Source organism: Uloborus diversus, chromosome 2 (assembly GCF_026930045.1).
Source record: "Uloborus diversus isolate 005 chromosome 2, Udiv.v.3.1, whole genome shotgun sequence".
Taxonomy (NCBI): domain Eukaryota; kingdom Metazoa; phylum Arthropoda; class Arachnida; order Araneae; family Uloboridae; genus Uloborus; species Uloborus diversus.
The window spans coordinates 163,944,871-163,959,004 of record NC_072732.1 but is presented as its reverse complement, the minus strand read 5'-3'; the positions used below and the strand labels follow the sequence as shown (position 1 = coordinate 163,959,004).

General features: G+C 39.0%; 1 protein-coding gene across 4 annotated transcripts in view; it reads left to right on the top strand.

The window, feature by feature from the left end:
* Window positions 1-14,134, top strand: part of LOC129216119 (cAMP-dependent protein kinase catalytic subunit alpha-like) — a 315,436-nt gene that overhangs the window by 221,405 nt on the left and 79,897 nt on the right. For all 4 annotated transcript variants that reach the window (XM_054850272.1, XM_054850274.1, XM_054850271.1 and 1 more), the window contains one exon: window positions 9,775-10,057. In XM_054850272.1, coding sequence (XP_054706247.1) covers window positions 9,946-10,057 — 112 coding nt within the window. In that variant the 5' untranslated portion in view covers window positions 9,775-9,945. The remainder of the gene's footprint in view (window positions 1-9,774; window positions 10,058-14,134) is intronic.

The window sequence follows — 14,134 nt, the reverse complement described above, 5'->3', positions numbered from 1 at the left end:
GACGACCGAAGACGAGATCACAAGGTAGCCGAAGCTCTCGTCCGAAGAGCATCTGAGATGGGGCATATCCGGTAGTCTCGTGGACAGCACTGCGGTAGGCCAGCAGGAACAAAGGTAGCTTCTTGTCCCAATCCTGTTGATTTCTGGATACCATAAGTGAGAGATTATTCAAGATTGTGCGGTTAAATCTCTCCACCATGCCGTCCGATTGTGGGTGTAGTGGTGTTGTCCTAGTTTTCTCAATTCCAAAAATTTGACATAGGCCCTTAAACACAGCAGAGATGAAATTCCTCCCTTGATCGGAATGAATCTGCAAAGGTGTTCCGTATCTCGAGATCCAATGTTGGACTAGAGTCTCTGCTACGGTGGTAGCCTCTTGATCTGGAATGGGATATGCTTCCGGCCATTTGGTGAAGTAGTCGATGGAAACAAGAATGTATTTGTTCCCATCAGCAGTTCTTGGTAGAGGACCCAGGATGTCGATCCCAATTCGTTCGAAAGGAGCTCCAACGTTGTACAGATGTAGCTTCCCTCTGCTTCTCTTCTTCGGTCCTTTACGAGCAGCACAGGCGTCACAAGAATGGCACCACTTCTCCACGTCATCCTTCGCCTTGCTCCAGAAAAAGCGCTCTCGAACTTTATTGAGGGTTTTCAAGACACCAAAATGTCCTCCAGTCGCACTACTATGTATTTCTTTAAGAACATCTGAAATCCTTGATCGGGGAAGTAGTAACTGCCACCTAGATGTTTTGCCGTCATCAGATTCCCATTTTCGGTACAGCACGCCGTTCCGTAAATGGAGTGAGTTCCATAAAGCCCAGTATCTTTTTGTTGCAGGACTGAAGATGGAAACGTCCTGCCAGCTAGGGCGTCGACTGTCACTTTCCATGAACTCCAAAATTGGTTTTATGTCCGGGTCTTCAAGTTGATCTTTTCGAACTTGGTCATCACTCCATGGATCAGGTTCTGATGAAGTTGGAGTCACTGTCACCTGATAGGCAGTATTGCTAGTCGTTCCATAATGTTTCTCGATTCGGGAACAATAATTGCAGTTCTCAGGACAGGGTCTCCTTGATAAAGCGTCAGCATTACCGTGAGATAACCCTTTTCGATGCTTGATCTCCATGTCATATTCCTGGAGCCGCTGTATCCATCTGGCTATCTGGCCTTCCGGATTTTTGAAGTTCAAAAGCCAAGTTAATGAGGCATGATCTGTCCGAAGCAGAAATTTTCGGCCGTAGAGGTAATGATGGAAGTGTTCTACAGCTTTCACTATGGCCAGTAACTCCTTTCTGGTGACGCAGTAATTTCGCTCCGACTTTGATAAGCATTTGCTCCAGTAAGCGATGACATGTTCATTTCCGTCAATTTCTTGGGATAAAACAGCTCCGATGCCCTCGTTGCTCGCATCAGTGTCCAGGATGAAGGATTTTTCAGGCTGAGGATACGCGAGGATAGGCGTTGATGTTAAAGCCTCCTTCAGTCGTAGAAATGCATCTTCGCATTCTTTGGACCATTCAAACTTTTGCTTGCTCTCCGTCAGCTAATGCAAAGGTCGTGCAATGTTGGAAAAACCCTTTACAAACTTCCTGTAGTATGTGCAGAGCCCCAGGAAACTTCGCAGTTGATGGATGTCTTCGGGACGACTCCAACTCTTGACTGCAGATACCTTCTCTGGATCGGTTTGTACACCCTCAGAAGAAATGATGTGACCAAGGTAGTTCACTTCCCGGCGGAACAAATTACATTTGGACGGGCTTAACTTCAGATTGGCTTCCTTAAGCTTTTGCAGCACTTTCCTAAGATTTGCCAGATGTTCTTCGAAACTGCGTCCCACGATGATGATATCGTCTAAGTAGACCAGACAGGATTCGTAGGAAAGTCCTCTTAACACTGTCTCCATAAGACGCTCGAACGTAGCTGGTGCATTGCAGAGGCCGAAGGGCATCACTTTAAACTGCCATAAGCCTTGTCCAGTTGTAAACGCTGTCTTCTCTCGATCATCAGGGTGTATCTCAACCTGCCAGTAGCCGCTCTTCAAGTCCAGGGTCGAAAACCACTTGTGTCCGGAAAGAGTGTCCAAGGTGTCGTCTATCCGTGGAAGAGGGTAACTGTCTTTCTTGGTGATTTCATTCAGCCGTCGGTAATCGACACAAAATCTGGTGGAGCCATCTTTCTTTCGGACCAAGACGATGGGAGAGGCCCAAGGGCTGGATGACGGTTCGATGACATCATTCTCCTTCATCTCTTTCAGGAGGGTCTCAACTTCTTCCTTCTTGGTGAATGGTAGTCGTCTTGGATGCTGCTTAATAGGGGGGTGTTCTCCAGTGTAAATCCTATGCTGCGTTAAATTCGTACGGCCGACATCCTCCGATGCTGATGAAAACAGATGCTTGAAGTCATCCACCAATTGTTCCGCAGCAGTTCTTTGATCTTTCGATAATGCCGCACTCCCAATTAACTTCGATGTCAAGGACTCGGAAGACATAGTCTCGGGGAAATTGATTCTTCTAATGATGCAGTTTACTGGAGTACAAGTTGCCAACACTTCACCTTTTCGGATATTCCTTGGCCTTTCACTCACGTTGGCGACTCTCACAGGAATTACATCCTTAGAAAGGTCCACAAGCGTAGATGCTACCAGCACTCCTTTTAGGCTATTGCTTAGGTTAGGGTATTCAATGAGTCCAAATCGAAAACTATTGCTTTCTTCAAGGGAGCCAGGTATTAATGATTCTGACCTTGAGGGAATTGATAAATCTGTTTGGGCAATTATTTGATGAGCGGATTTGACATCACTTTCTGCAGGGAAAACGGCTATGTCTTCTCTCATCGAGTGCAGCTCATTAGTCTTGAAGTCGAGAGTGAAGTCATATTTCTTCAAAAAGTCCAATCCGAGAATGAAGGGGTCTGTGATATTAGCGACGAATGCCGTATGATGGTAGGTGGCATTCCCAAACACTATTTCCAAGTCCACTTTACCGTCAATCTCAATTTTGTCACCTGTCACAGTCTGGAGACTTACGCGTGGCGATGTCCACAGCAGTTTCAATCCAAATTCACGAGCCACATCTGTCCTAATGATTGTCACATTGGCTCCAGTGTCAACAATCAGTCTGCAGGGGTTCCCATTTACATGTGCGTAAATGAAAAGTCCATCACTGCCACTACTAGAAGAGGAAATCTGCAGAGCTTTAGTGGTGGTGATTTCCTTCCCTCGCGTAGCTTGGCGAGCCGGACAACTCCTTCGCAGGTGTCCTTCACTACCGCATTTCCAGCACTTCTGCTCTTGTTTCTTTTGGGCTGTTATGCTGCTCAAATGTCTTGTCAAGTCACCGAGTTGTCTCTCAAGTTCAGCGAGATGGGACGACCTGGAATCAGACTCATCAGCTTCCTGAGTCCGGATTAGATGGCGATCCACACGGGTTGCTTCTTGGGCGGCCTCGTATCTCATCGCATACACAACGGCAGAATTCAGGTCTTTGACATCCGCCATCCGTAGAGCTTTCTGGATCTCCGGATCTTGAACCCCGTCGATGAAGTAGTTGAGTGCCAGGTTGTCTCGAACATCCGCAGGACAGTCACAAAAAGCAAGATGAGACAATTTCTCGACGTCCGCCGCTAGCTCTTGCAGAGTTTCCCCGGTTTTCTGGAAACGGGACTTCAACTGGAGTCGACTGAAATCTTTCTGACACTTCTCACCGAAGCGAAGCTCCAACGCAGATGTGAGGGCGGCGAAATCCAGGCGCTGGCTGTCCGGAAGGGTCTGGAGAATGTCCGCTGCGTCACCTCTCAGGGATGCTGCAAGATGACAGGCCTTGGTAGCAGAGTCCCATCCGTTCGCTTCCGCCACTATCATGAATTGAGTTTTGTAAACTTGCCACGAAGTTTTCCCATCAAATGTGGCAAGTTTAATGGACGGTCGAGCAACCGATGTGGGAGCGCCAAACTGTACAGAGCTGCTTTCCGCGGTCGCCAATCTCCTTTCCACGTCCTTAAAGATCTCTTCTTTAAGTAGATGAAATCTTCTATCTTCTTCTTCAAATTTATTTTCTACAGCATTGAATCGGCTTTCAACGGTATCAAATTTTTCTTCAATAGCATCAACTCGATGCTCTATGTCATTAAATTTATTTTCCATCACAGTCTTTACCGAAATAAGGTCGTTTTTAATTTCTTCTTGGTTAGACGTTAAGTCCTTTTTCAGCACCGTTAAATCGCTTTTTAACTGGTCTTGATTTGCCAACATACTTGCAGTCAGATCACTTTTTACAGAGGTGATTGCGTCAAGAAGTTGTTTTAATTGTTCATCCATTGCGCGAGTAATCACCATAAAAACAAAGTCCAAATTTAAAAAGTCTTTATGAAAAAAAAATGTCCAAAGTCACACTTACTCCAAGAAAGTCCAGAAGAAGCCCCACGTTGGGCGCCAAATTGTAACGGATTCGGTGCGACTTCCACTTTCTTGAAATGAAAACACAGTTCTTGATAAAAACACAGGAAATTTATTTACACTATGTACAGGAAAGATCTTCAACAACTGCTAAATTATTCATCAGCAATTAAGCAATTATCACACAACACCGTAAACTCAACGTTTACACACGTATTTACTTCCAAATACGAAAACAACACAGCGAAATGCCTCGCTATAAACAGAGCAAAATGCTCTCCGTTCGAAATATCAAACGAAAACTGTTTATCCATCGCTAACGGCTTAAATACACCGAAAAGAATTTTCTCAAATATTCCACACGCTTCTCGAAATGCGTTGACCGTTATCAAATTTTATCAATGAACATAAAGGGAATAGGGGTCGTATATTTTAGCCATATGAAAAAGGGGTTGTATATTCATTACGGGAAACTATTTACAGGTTACGTTCCTACAATAATTACTATTTACAGAATTTGTAACAGTATTTTTTTGTTCTTTTTTGAATGAGACCGGCCCCAGCTTTCTATGTTAAACCGTTCTCGAGATATTGAATTTTTTCCACTTTTTGGCCATTCGGCCCCACTGTGCACCGTCCACCGGCGGCGCGGCTGGTCCTGAGCACTGTCCCCCGAAATCCACTTTTGCTGGGCGGTGGCGTCTATGCCCCACACACACGAACGCCTACACACACACACACACACACACGAACGCCTACACACACACACACACACACACACACGAACGCCTACACACACACACACACACACACACACACGAACGCCTACACACACACACACACACGAACGCCTACACACACACACACGAACGCCTACACACACACACACGAACGCCTACACACACACACACGAACGCCTACACACACACACACACGAACACCTACACGCACACGCACGTACACAACACTCACTCACACACATGCATACATACACTTACGCACCCACGCACCCACACACATGCGCCTACACAAACACACACGCTCGTGATTGCGAAAAACATAATTTGAATTCAAGATGCCAAAAATTCAATTTTTTTTTTTTTTTTTTTGACAATGAAAATTATTTTTTTAAGCTAACATTTTATTGTTTTTATATTTTGGCAAGTGCATTAATTCATTTGAAAAATTATTTTTTGCAACAGGGGAAAAAGAAACGATTTTTTTTTATATGATGTATTTATTTTAATGAACTTATTAATTTTTGAGCAATCACGATTGCTTATTGTTTTTGGTGTCCGTGCCATTTTCAACTTGGATCAGAAGCCTTTGCAGCACCACCGCTCACCGTCCTCTGCTGGCGACGCGGCGCGGCTGCTCCGGTTTTGAGCTACCCGCTTCTCCTGGTCGGAGGCGTCCATGTCCTACACACACGCACATTCACACACACGACTTCACACACATACCCTCACACATGCCTACCGGCATACACACAGGTCTACGCACACACACAACTATGCACACGTAACCGCCCAGGAGGAGAGACAGGCTTGGGGGGGGGGGGGGACGAGAGCCGTTTCTAGAAACAATAACTCCAATGAGTAGGGTCCTCTCTCTGTTCGTGATTGCGAAAACATAATTTGAATTCAAAATTTCAGAATTCAAATTAATTTTCTTTCTTCCTCTTTTTTTTTAATTATTATTTTTTCGTTTTGAAAGCTATTAAAGAATTTTTTGATGGAAAAAAATACATTAGCAGCTTTGTTCAAAAGATGCTGCTATTTTATTTGTTCGTTTATTTTTTATTTTTTATTTTTTTATTTTTATTTTATTTTATTTTATTTTTTTATTTTTTTTTAGGTGAGTTAGGAATATTTTATTCCTTGAAATCAGCTTAAGATATTAAAAAAATATGTTTGGAACAATTTGCGATTTTAGCTATTTTTGAGAATATTGATCAGGTACTAGAAAGTAGTATGGGTATACGGGAAAGTAGGCTCGTTTAGTTCTAGACGGAACTTCTTATTTTTAAAAAAATAAAACCCACGTATACTCATAAAAAAGGAAAGATCGTTTCAATGTTCTAGTTTTAAACATTTTAAATCATTACTATCTTATGAAATACCAGCGGTACCCACACGGCTTTGCCCGTAGTAGAACATTATAAGGTCATTTGGTTCGCCTGTGGGTTTCCATTTGAAATCACCCAAAAAGAATAAATTTTGTTGCTCGACATTTTTGATTTTTCTAATCTTTTTACTAGTTATTTCTCACTACTAAGTGAGTTCAAAAGTGTTGAATGAAATTTTTTTTAGGCTCATACTTTTTTACGCCATGTTTTAAGTTTGCTTCGCAGCCGTTTTTTGACCAAAAACAAGTTTTACGTAAATGCATCTAAATCAGTTAATTTTACAGCTATAAAGACAAAATAAAATCCAGCGTCATCAGAATGATGCCCCAGATACGTTTCTATTACGCAATACTATTTAAGCAGTGCGAAAAACGAAGAAAAAAATTCACAGCTACAAACTTCTAAATTAGCATACAATACGAGTTTTAGTGCTACAAAATTTGTCAAAGAAGGAGAGTTTCAGCTCTATTTTTTTTTCTAGTGTAGATATAATGTAGGACTACTCTGTCTTTTCATTTTTTTACAAATTTTTAAAAATAAAATTATGCATAATTTTTAAAAAACTACTGGGTTTTTTTTCGGAATGGCATAGAAATTATGAGAAAAAAAATTGGACTTCATATTCGAATTCAGTTTTCACGTTATTTTGGTTTTACTACAAAATCTCAAGGTATAAAAACACTTTTTAAAGGCCACTGTATGAGTTCAGAGTGGTAACAATAAGTAATCTTAATTATTGCTCAAAAATGTTATTTAATCAGAAAAAAAAAATCCTACACACATCTTTGTACATAAAATTATAATTTTCCTTCGTTGCTGCTGATTATGTTACTTTTACACTAACATAGAATGTCGCGCATTTGCCACACAACAATTGAAATCGCTAACAAAGGACACGGTTGAACAGAATTGTCTCTAAACTGAAAATATAGGTGACGATTTCATTGATAAACACTAACGCATGTATGGACTCTTACTTTAAAACTTTGTATCAGATTTCTTAACTTTGAGACCAAAATAATATTTGCCTTTGAAAAACTAGAATAATACTGTCACCTTTAAAAGAAACCATAAAATTGGAACAACTAAAAATTGAATCATTTTAAACATTCTGAAGACTTTTGCCGAGCTGTATCAAAATAAAGTTGAATAGATACCTTTGTACTTGAAAAGTAAAATAACCAGAAAACAACGTTTAATTGCAAAAAATTTCAGATTTGCAATTTTGTGCAAGAAACGTTGTTTTTTTTTTCCTTATTTTAGATATCAAACTGTTTCGAACTCTAAATTAGGTACAACAAGATTCATTTACAAAACAGTGCAATTGAAACTTGTAGTATATTATTTAAGTAAACATAAGAAGTATGTAAACTAGCCATGACAAACTTCCTAGAGACACTTTCACTAAATTTCTATTTATTTCAGTCCAGTTTTGCAAGCCACCATTGCTTTAGAATAATTTAATGGAACTTTGATGAAAGAATCAGATTTTATTTTTTTTCTACTTCACACAATTACTTAGTCAAAATGGATCGCATTTATAATTCATTTAATTTTTAAATTACTAGAAAGAAAAAGAGAAAAAAAGTTTAATCTGGATCTAAACTAGTAATGTTTGTATTATCGTCTTTTGCACTAATACTTGACCATCAGACACATCTAAAACTAAAAAATAAAACAAAAATGGATGCATAAGAATTTTACATAAGGACATGTGTGCACCCATGTATTGATGTATGTGAGAAAGACTCCTGGATCATATTTCCCTGCTGCCTGACATTTATTTTAAAATTTATTGCAAAGGAATATTTTAAGTGAATGCTATATATCTTGCGTCGTGTGAAAAATCTTCTCGTTTAATCTTGCCGTGGCTCCATGCTGAAGAATGCATTTCCATATTCTGAGTTTCCTTGAATAGTGCTTAGGGATCGATTAAACGCTACCAAGCGCAGCTATATATAAATTTCTTGCCACTGTATGCATGCTTCGCAGCTGCGCTGCGCTTCTACTGATGCGTTCCGCTTGAAAAATGCTTATGACCCCACAGCATGGCTAAAAATGGCATACGTTGGGACCAGAGACAAATTCTTTAAAAACGAAATTTGATTTATTCATTAATTTCTCAAGGAGACTATGGAGCAAAGTTGAAAATATGAGAAAAAATTACTTATTTTAAAATGAACAGATAAAAACTTTATTCCGAAAATTACATTACATAAAGAGCGAGAGCATAGTATTTCAAACTAGTACTTGCATTGAAACGTTATTTTTAATTTTGGGCAGTAAATTTGTACCTCTTAATAAAAATAGAAAATTTTTTCTTTGCCCCATGTGATAATTAAAATATGTTTCTAATGGAATATTTTCTACTTCATTATTAAAAACATTCTTCGTTGAATGAATAAATAAATGAATGAGATAACTATTAAGAATCATCAATGTCTGAGTTATTTAAGTCTACCCTCCTCACTCACCTCGAAGTTTGTAACATCTTAGGTGGGGCACCCTGTGTGTGCGTGTGTATCAGGGATATAGTCGCAAATTTTCCAAAACCGGGACGGCAATAAAACATAATTGAATCCATAATAGTTACTAGTTTTATGTGAAACAGGGAATTAATTTCGATGTGTGCGTAACATGTGTGTGTGTGTGTGTGTGTGTGTGTGTGTGTGTGTGCATCGGGTGTTTTCCAGAATCAGGTCGCCAATAAAAAAATCGAGAGTCGTGACCAGTTTTATGTGAAACAGAAATTAATTTGTGTGTGCGCTACTGTGAAAAGAGACCGGAATTAGATAACACCAACATTCACCGGTGAATCAGAGGAAATATTCGGTCCTTCGGTTATGTCCTTTCTACGTGAATGTCGATATTCACAGACAAGTTTCAACTTTATTCGGTGCTTTTGGTATGTCAATTTAGATATTCACTGGCTAATATCGACATTTGACGAGATGACTCAAAACCCAATTTGTGGTCGATCCCTGTCAGCGATTTTTTGAAAATTCGGTTTTGTTCTTTTTCTATTCCAATTTTAAGACCATTTTACCGAGCGAATTACCATAACATGGACGAGTAAATTACCATAACAATGGACGAACATATTGTAAATATACAGGTGAATCAAATGACTTTTTAATTTTTTACTTCGGGCAAAGCCGTGTGGGTACCGCTAGTATACCTATAACTTCACTGTTTGTTTTAAAAGTCCTTAGGCAAAAATAGTTTTGAAATTTAACTTTCATGTTTCTTACAGCTTTTCGAAGGATTCATTGTGATTTGGAGGAATGAGCTGATAAGAGCAGACCCAAGCAGCACCTCAACTGCCATGGAAAAGTGTGCGTGACCGAGGCTTCTGCGATTCTTGATAATTGCCATTGGAGGACTTTCTGAAAAACATTTGTTTGGCTAAGACCACTGTCTAGACATGCCTCTCACATCAAAGAAAGACAAGGAAAGTAAAGAAAAGGAAAAGGAGAAGGACAAGGACAAGGAGAAGGAAAAGGAGAAAGAAAGCAAAGAAGAAAAACCAATAGATTGTAAGTTCTGTCTAAATTATTAGCCTTTTTCTATTACAAATATTTTATGCTACACAGCTTTGATGTGGATTATCTATACTGCTAAAATTATCAGGTGAAGTCTAGGCAATCGTTTTATGCGTGTAGCAGCGAATTGGGTAATTTTATACAGTATACCAATACGTCATTGGATCTGCTACCCTCTACCATCTGCTACACTATTCCTAGTAGCAAGGTTCAAGTGTTTATTTCCATATTTTTTTTTTTTTTTTTGAATGCTAGAAATTTTATGTCATTTAACCTTCAAGCAATGCTATCTTTATATTACCATTCCTAATCTCCTTGCTGATTTTAAAATACCGTTTGGCCCAGTATTGTCTATTAATGCTCTTGCAGGATAAAAACAAATAAAACTAACCAACTAAACTGGTAGTAATATTCTTTTCTACGAGCTTTCTTCCTTCAGCAAGATTCGTTTTGGTGTACTGAGTAAAAAAAAGAGCTGATGTGTGCCTCATATGACTTCCTTTTACTCCAATTTAATGTGATTTCCCCATTATTGCAATTTTAATGTGATTAAATAGTTAACTCTCTAAATATAACCAACAGTGGCTAGATTGAAACCAGATTTTTTTTTAAAAAATCACCAAATTTGTCGCTAAGTTGGCAACAAAACTTGGCGACCAAAAGACTGGCGATGTATCACCAAGTGTCCGCCAAATTTTAACACCACTTGAGTTTACATCGAAATTAAGAATGATTTCCCCCCGAAAAGGGGCAAAAGACCCCTTTAGAAATACCCGAATGCAAATAAAAGAGGAGGTGCACAACTAGACCCCACTAGAAGTCTACGTACCAACGTTCAACTTTCTAGGTCTTACCGTTCTTGAGTTATACGACATATATACGCACATACAGATGTCACGAGAAAACTCGTTGTAACTATCTCGGGAATCGTCAAAATGGATATTTCGCGTGTCTATACGTTCTTAGGCACTTATCCACGTGTGGTCAAGTCGAAAAAAAAAACTCAACATTCATTCGGGGGTGAGCAAAACGGAAATTAAGGTCGATTTTTGAGTTAAAATTTTTTTCGCAAATACAATACATCCTTTTTTGTAAAAGGAAGTAAAAATCTACTGAGCATAGCTATCAAAATTTTTTATGTATTTACGTCCAGAATTCTTTTCAATTTGTTTCTAGTTTTGGACACTAAGAAGTTAAACTGTACGATTATTTTTAGTAATAAAAGTTTTCTCTCATTAATAAGAAACACAACGAATATCTCATTAATTGCAACCACTGTCCCCACTATTGTTACATGCTAGTTGTTGCAACTATTACTCCATGGTTTTTTTCTGGTGTTTAAAATGAACTGCTTTGCGTGTCCTAAGTTTGTTTTGTGCGTAGCTGCGTAAAAATGTACACTAAATGTTATAGTACAGAGATGTGAAACATGAATTTAAATGTGATCTCATATAGCAGTTACAAATTTTCTGAAATCAAGTTTAGTTTCTTTGTCAGTTACATATAATACGAAGAAAATCTTAGAAAAATAATTAACACAAAGAAGCTCTGAATTACATTTCGTATTTTTTCCCTCGTAATTATCGTAAAACGTGAGAAAAAAAATTCTTTGGCAAAGCTATTTTAAGGGGGTTCGGGACACAAAAATCGCCACATCTTGTATTTTTTTTCAATTATTTTAAAACATTTTCCGTTTTTTTTTACTTGAAAGGACGATTGAATTTCGTTTCTATTTTAATTAGAACGAAAGACTCAATTATTTTTGATATATGCATTTAACTAATGATACACTGGCCTCAAAAAGTTAAGGTACAACATGTTTTTCGAAGCTCACCATAAAAAAAGGCAGTAACAATAAAATGTATCGCTTGCATGAATGATTATAACGAACTTTAAAACCATTTATAAAATGAGCTGATGTGTGCATCACATGACTTCCTTTTACTCTAATTTAAAGACAATATTTCCTCGAAGTGAGCAAAGAAACACTTTAAATATTTTTACCCCAAGTTTCTTGCGAACCGAAGCAAAGAAAACGTTTTATACAGATAAATTTTCCCAATGTTTGCAGTTTTAATATGATTCAATGGTTAACTCTCTAAATATGGCCAAATTGAAACCAGATAAACCAGTAAAAAAAGGAGCTGATGTGTGCCTCACATGACTTCCTTTTACTCCAATTTAATGTGATTTCCCCATTATTGCAATTTTAATGTGATTAAATAGTTAACTCTCTAAATATCACCAACAGTGGCTTGATTAAAACCAGATTTTTAAAAAAAAAATCACCAAATTTGTCGCTAAATTGGCGACAAAACTTGGCGACCAAATGCTTGGCGATATATTGCCAAGTATTTGCCAAATTATAGCACCGCTTGAGTTTACATTGAGATTAACAATGATTTTACCCCCAAAAAGGTATAAAAGGCCTCCTTGGGAACATCCGAATGCAACCAAAGGAGAAGGTGCACAACTAGACCCCACTTGGAGTCCATGTACCAAATTTCAACTTTCTAGGACATACCGTCCTTGAGTTATGCGAAATACATACACACATACACACATACGCACATACGCTCATACATACGTACATAAACATACGGACGTCACGAGAAAACTCGCTGTAATTAACTCGGGGATCGTCGAAATGGATTCTTCAGGTGTGTATGCGTTCTTAGGCATGTATCCACGTGTGGTCGGGTTGAAAAAAAAATCAATATTCATTTGGGAGCCGAGCAAAATAGAAATTAAGGTCGATTTTTGAGTGGAAGTTTTTTCGCGAATACAATACTTCCTTTCTTGTAAAAGGAAGTAAAAAAGGTTGCTACCACTTTTATTATATAGAAAAGAACATATTTTTACGAGTGAGAAAAAAAAATATGCAAATATCAAGCTTTCGTACTTTTGTGCGTAAGCTGCGTTGATCTTCAACTGTTGTTGGCAGTTTCGGTGACAATAGTCAATAGAGTTTAGAAAATGTCTCAGAGATGTCGTTTACCTGATTCGTTTAGGTGGAGGGCAGTTGGATGGCAATGGAATTGTCACAGGCTGATGCTGCAAGACGTCTCAATGTGTCTCGTAGTGTTGTTCAGCGACTTTAGAATCGATTCCAATGTGAAGATTCTGTGTCCAGAAGACATGTTCCAAGCTGACCACGAGCTACAACACCTGCAGAAGACCGTTTTCTAGTTTTTTAGGCCCGAAGGAGAAGAACCACTACTGTGCTACAGCTCGTTGCAGACCCCTTTGTAGCATCAGGAAGAAGAATCTCTACTACTACGGTGCGAAATCGTTTTCACAATGCAGGTCTCTATGCAAGACGATCAGTTGTGTTTGTTCCCCTCAACGAACCACAGCGAGGGATCCACTTATGATGGGCAACAGAACATTTTTCCTGGACTCAGCAGCAATGGACTTCTGTGCTGTTCACAGACGAGTCCAGATTTACATCCGAGAGTGCTTCAGGGCGTCTACTGATCTGGAGGGAACAGCGCAATAGATACCATCAATCCAACACTGTTGAACGACCACAGTTATAGAGTTGGTGGAACCATGGTTTGGGCATTTTTCGTTCGGTGGACACATTGACCTGCATGTGTTACATGGAGGAACTCTGAATGGTCCGAGATATCGGGATGAGATCCTTGATCCATATGTCCACCCAGACGCTGGTGCAATTAGCAATGACTTCATTCTGATGAATTTTAATGCACGACCTCACCGAGCTCGGATTGTTGAGGAGTATCTTGAGGATCACGGTTTGGGACGAATGGAATGGCCAGCTCGATCCCCAGACCAGGAATCCGATAGAACGTCTTTGGGACTATCTTGGCAGACAGGTTGATGCTTTAAATCCTCCTCCAAGGTCGTTATATGAGCTGAAACGAGGCTTACTCTGTATCTGATCTTCGCTTCCTATTCCGGTGTCTGACAACTTAATAAACAGCATGGAAAATCGATGCCGCCAATGTATTCAAGTTAGGGGGGACACATTCCTAATTAGAAACCATTTTTGTATTGCTTCTATGACATTTTACTACATAATACTGTGATGATCTGTTTTCTTCAAAA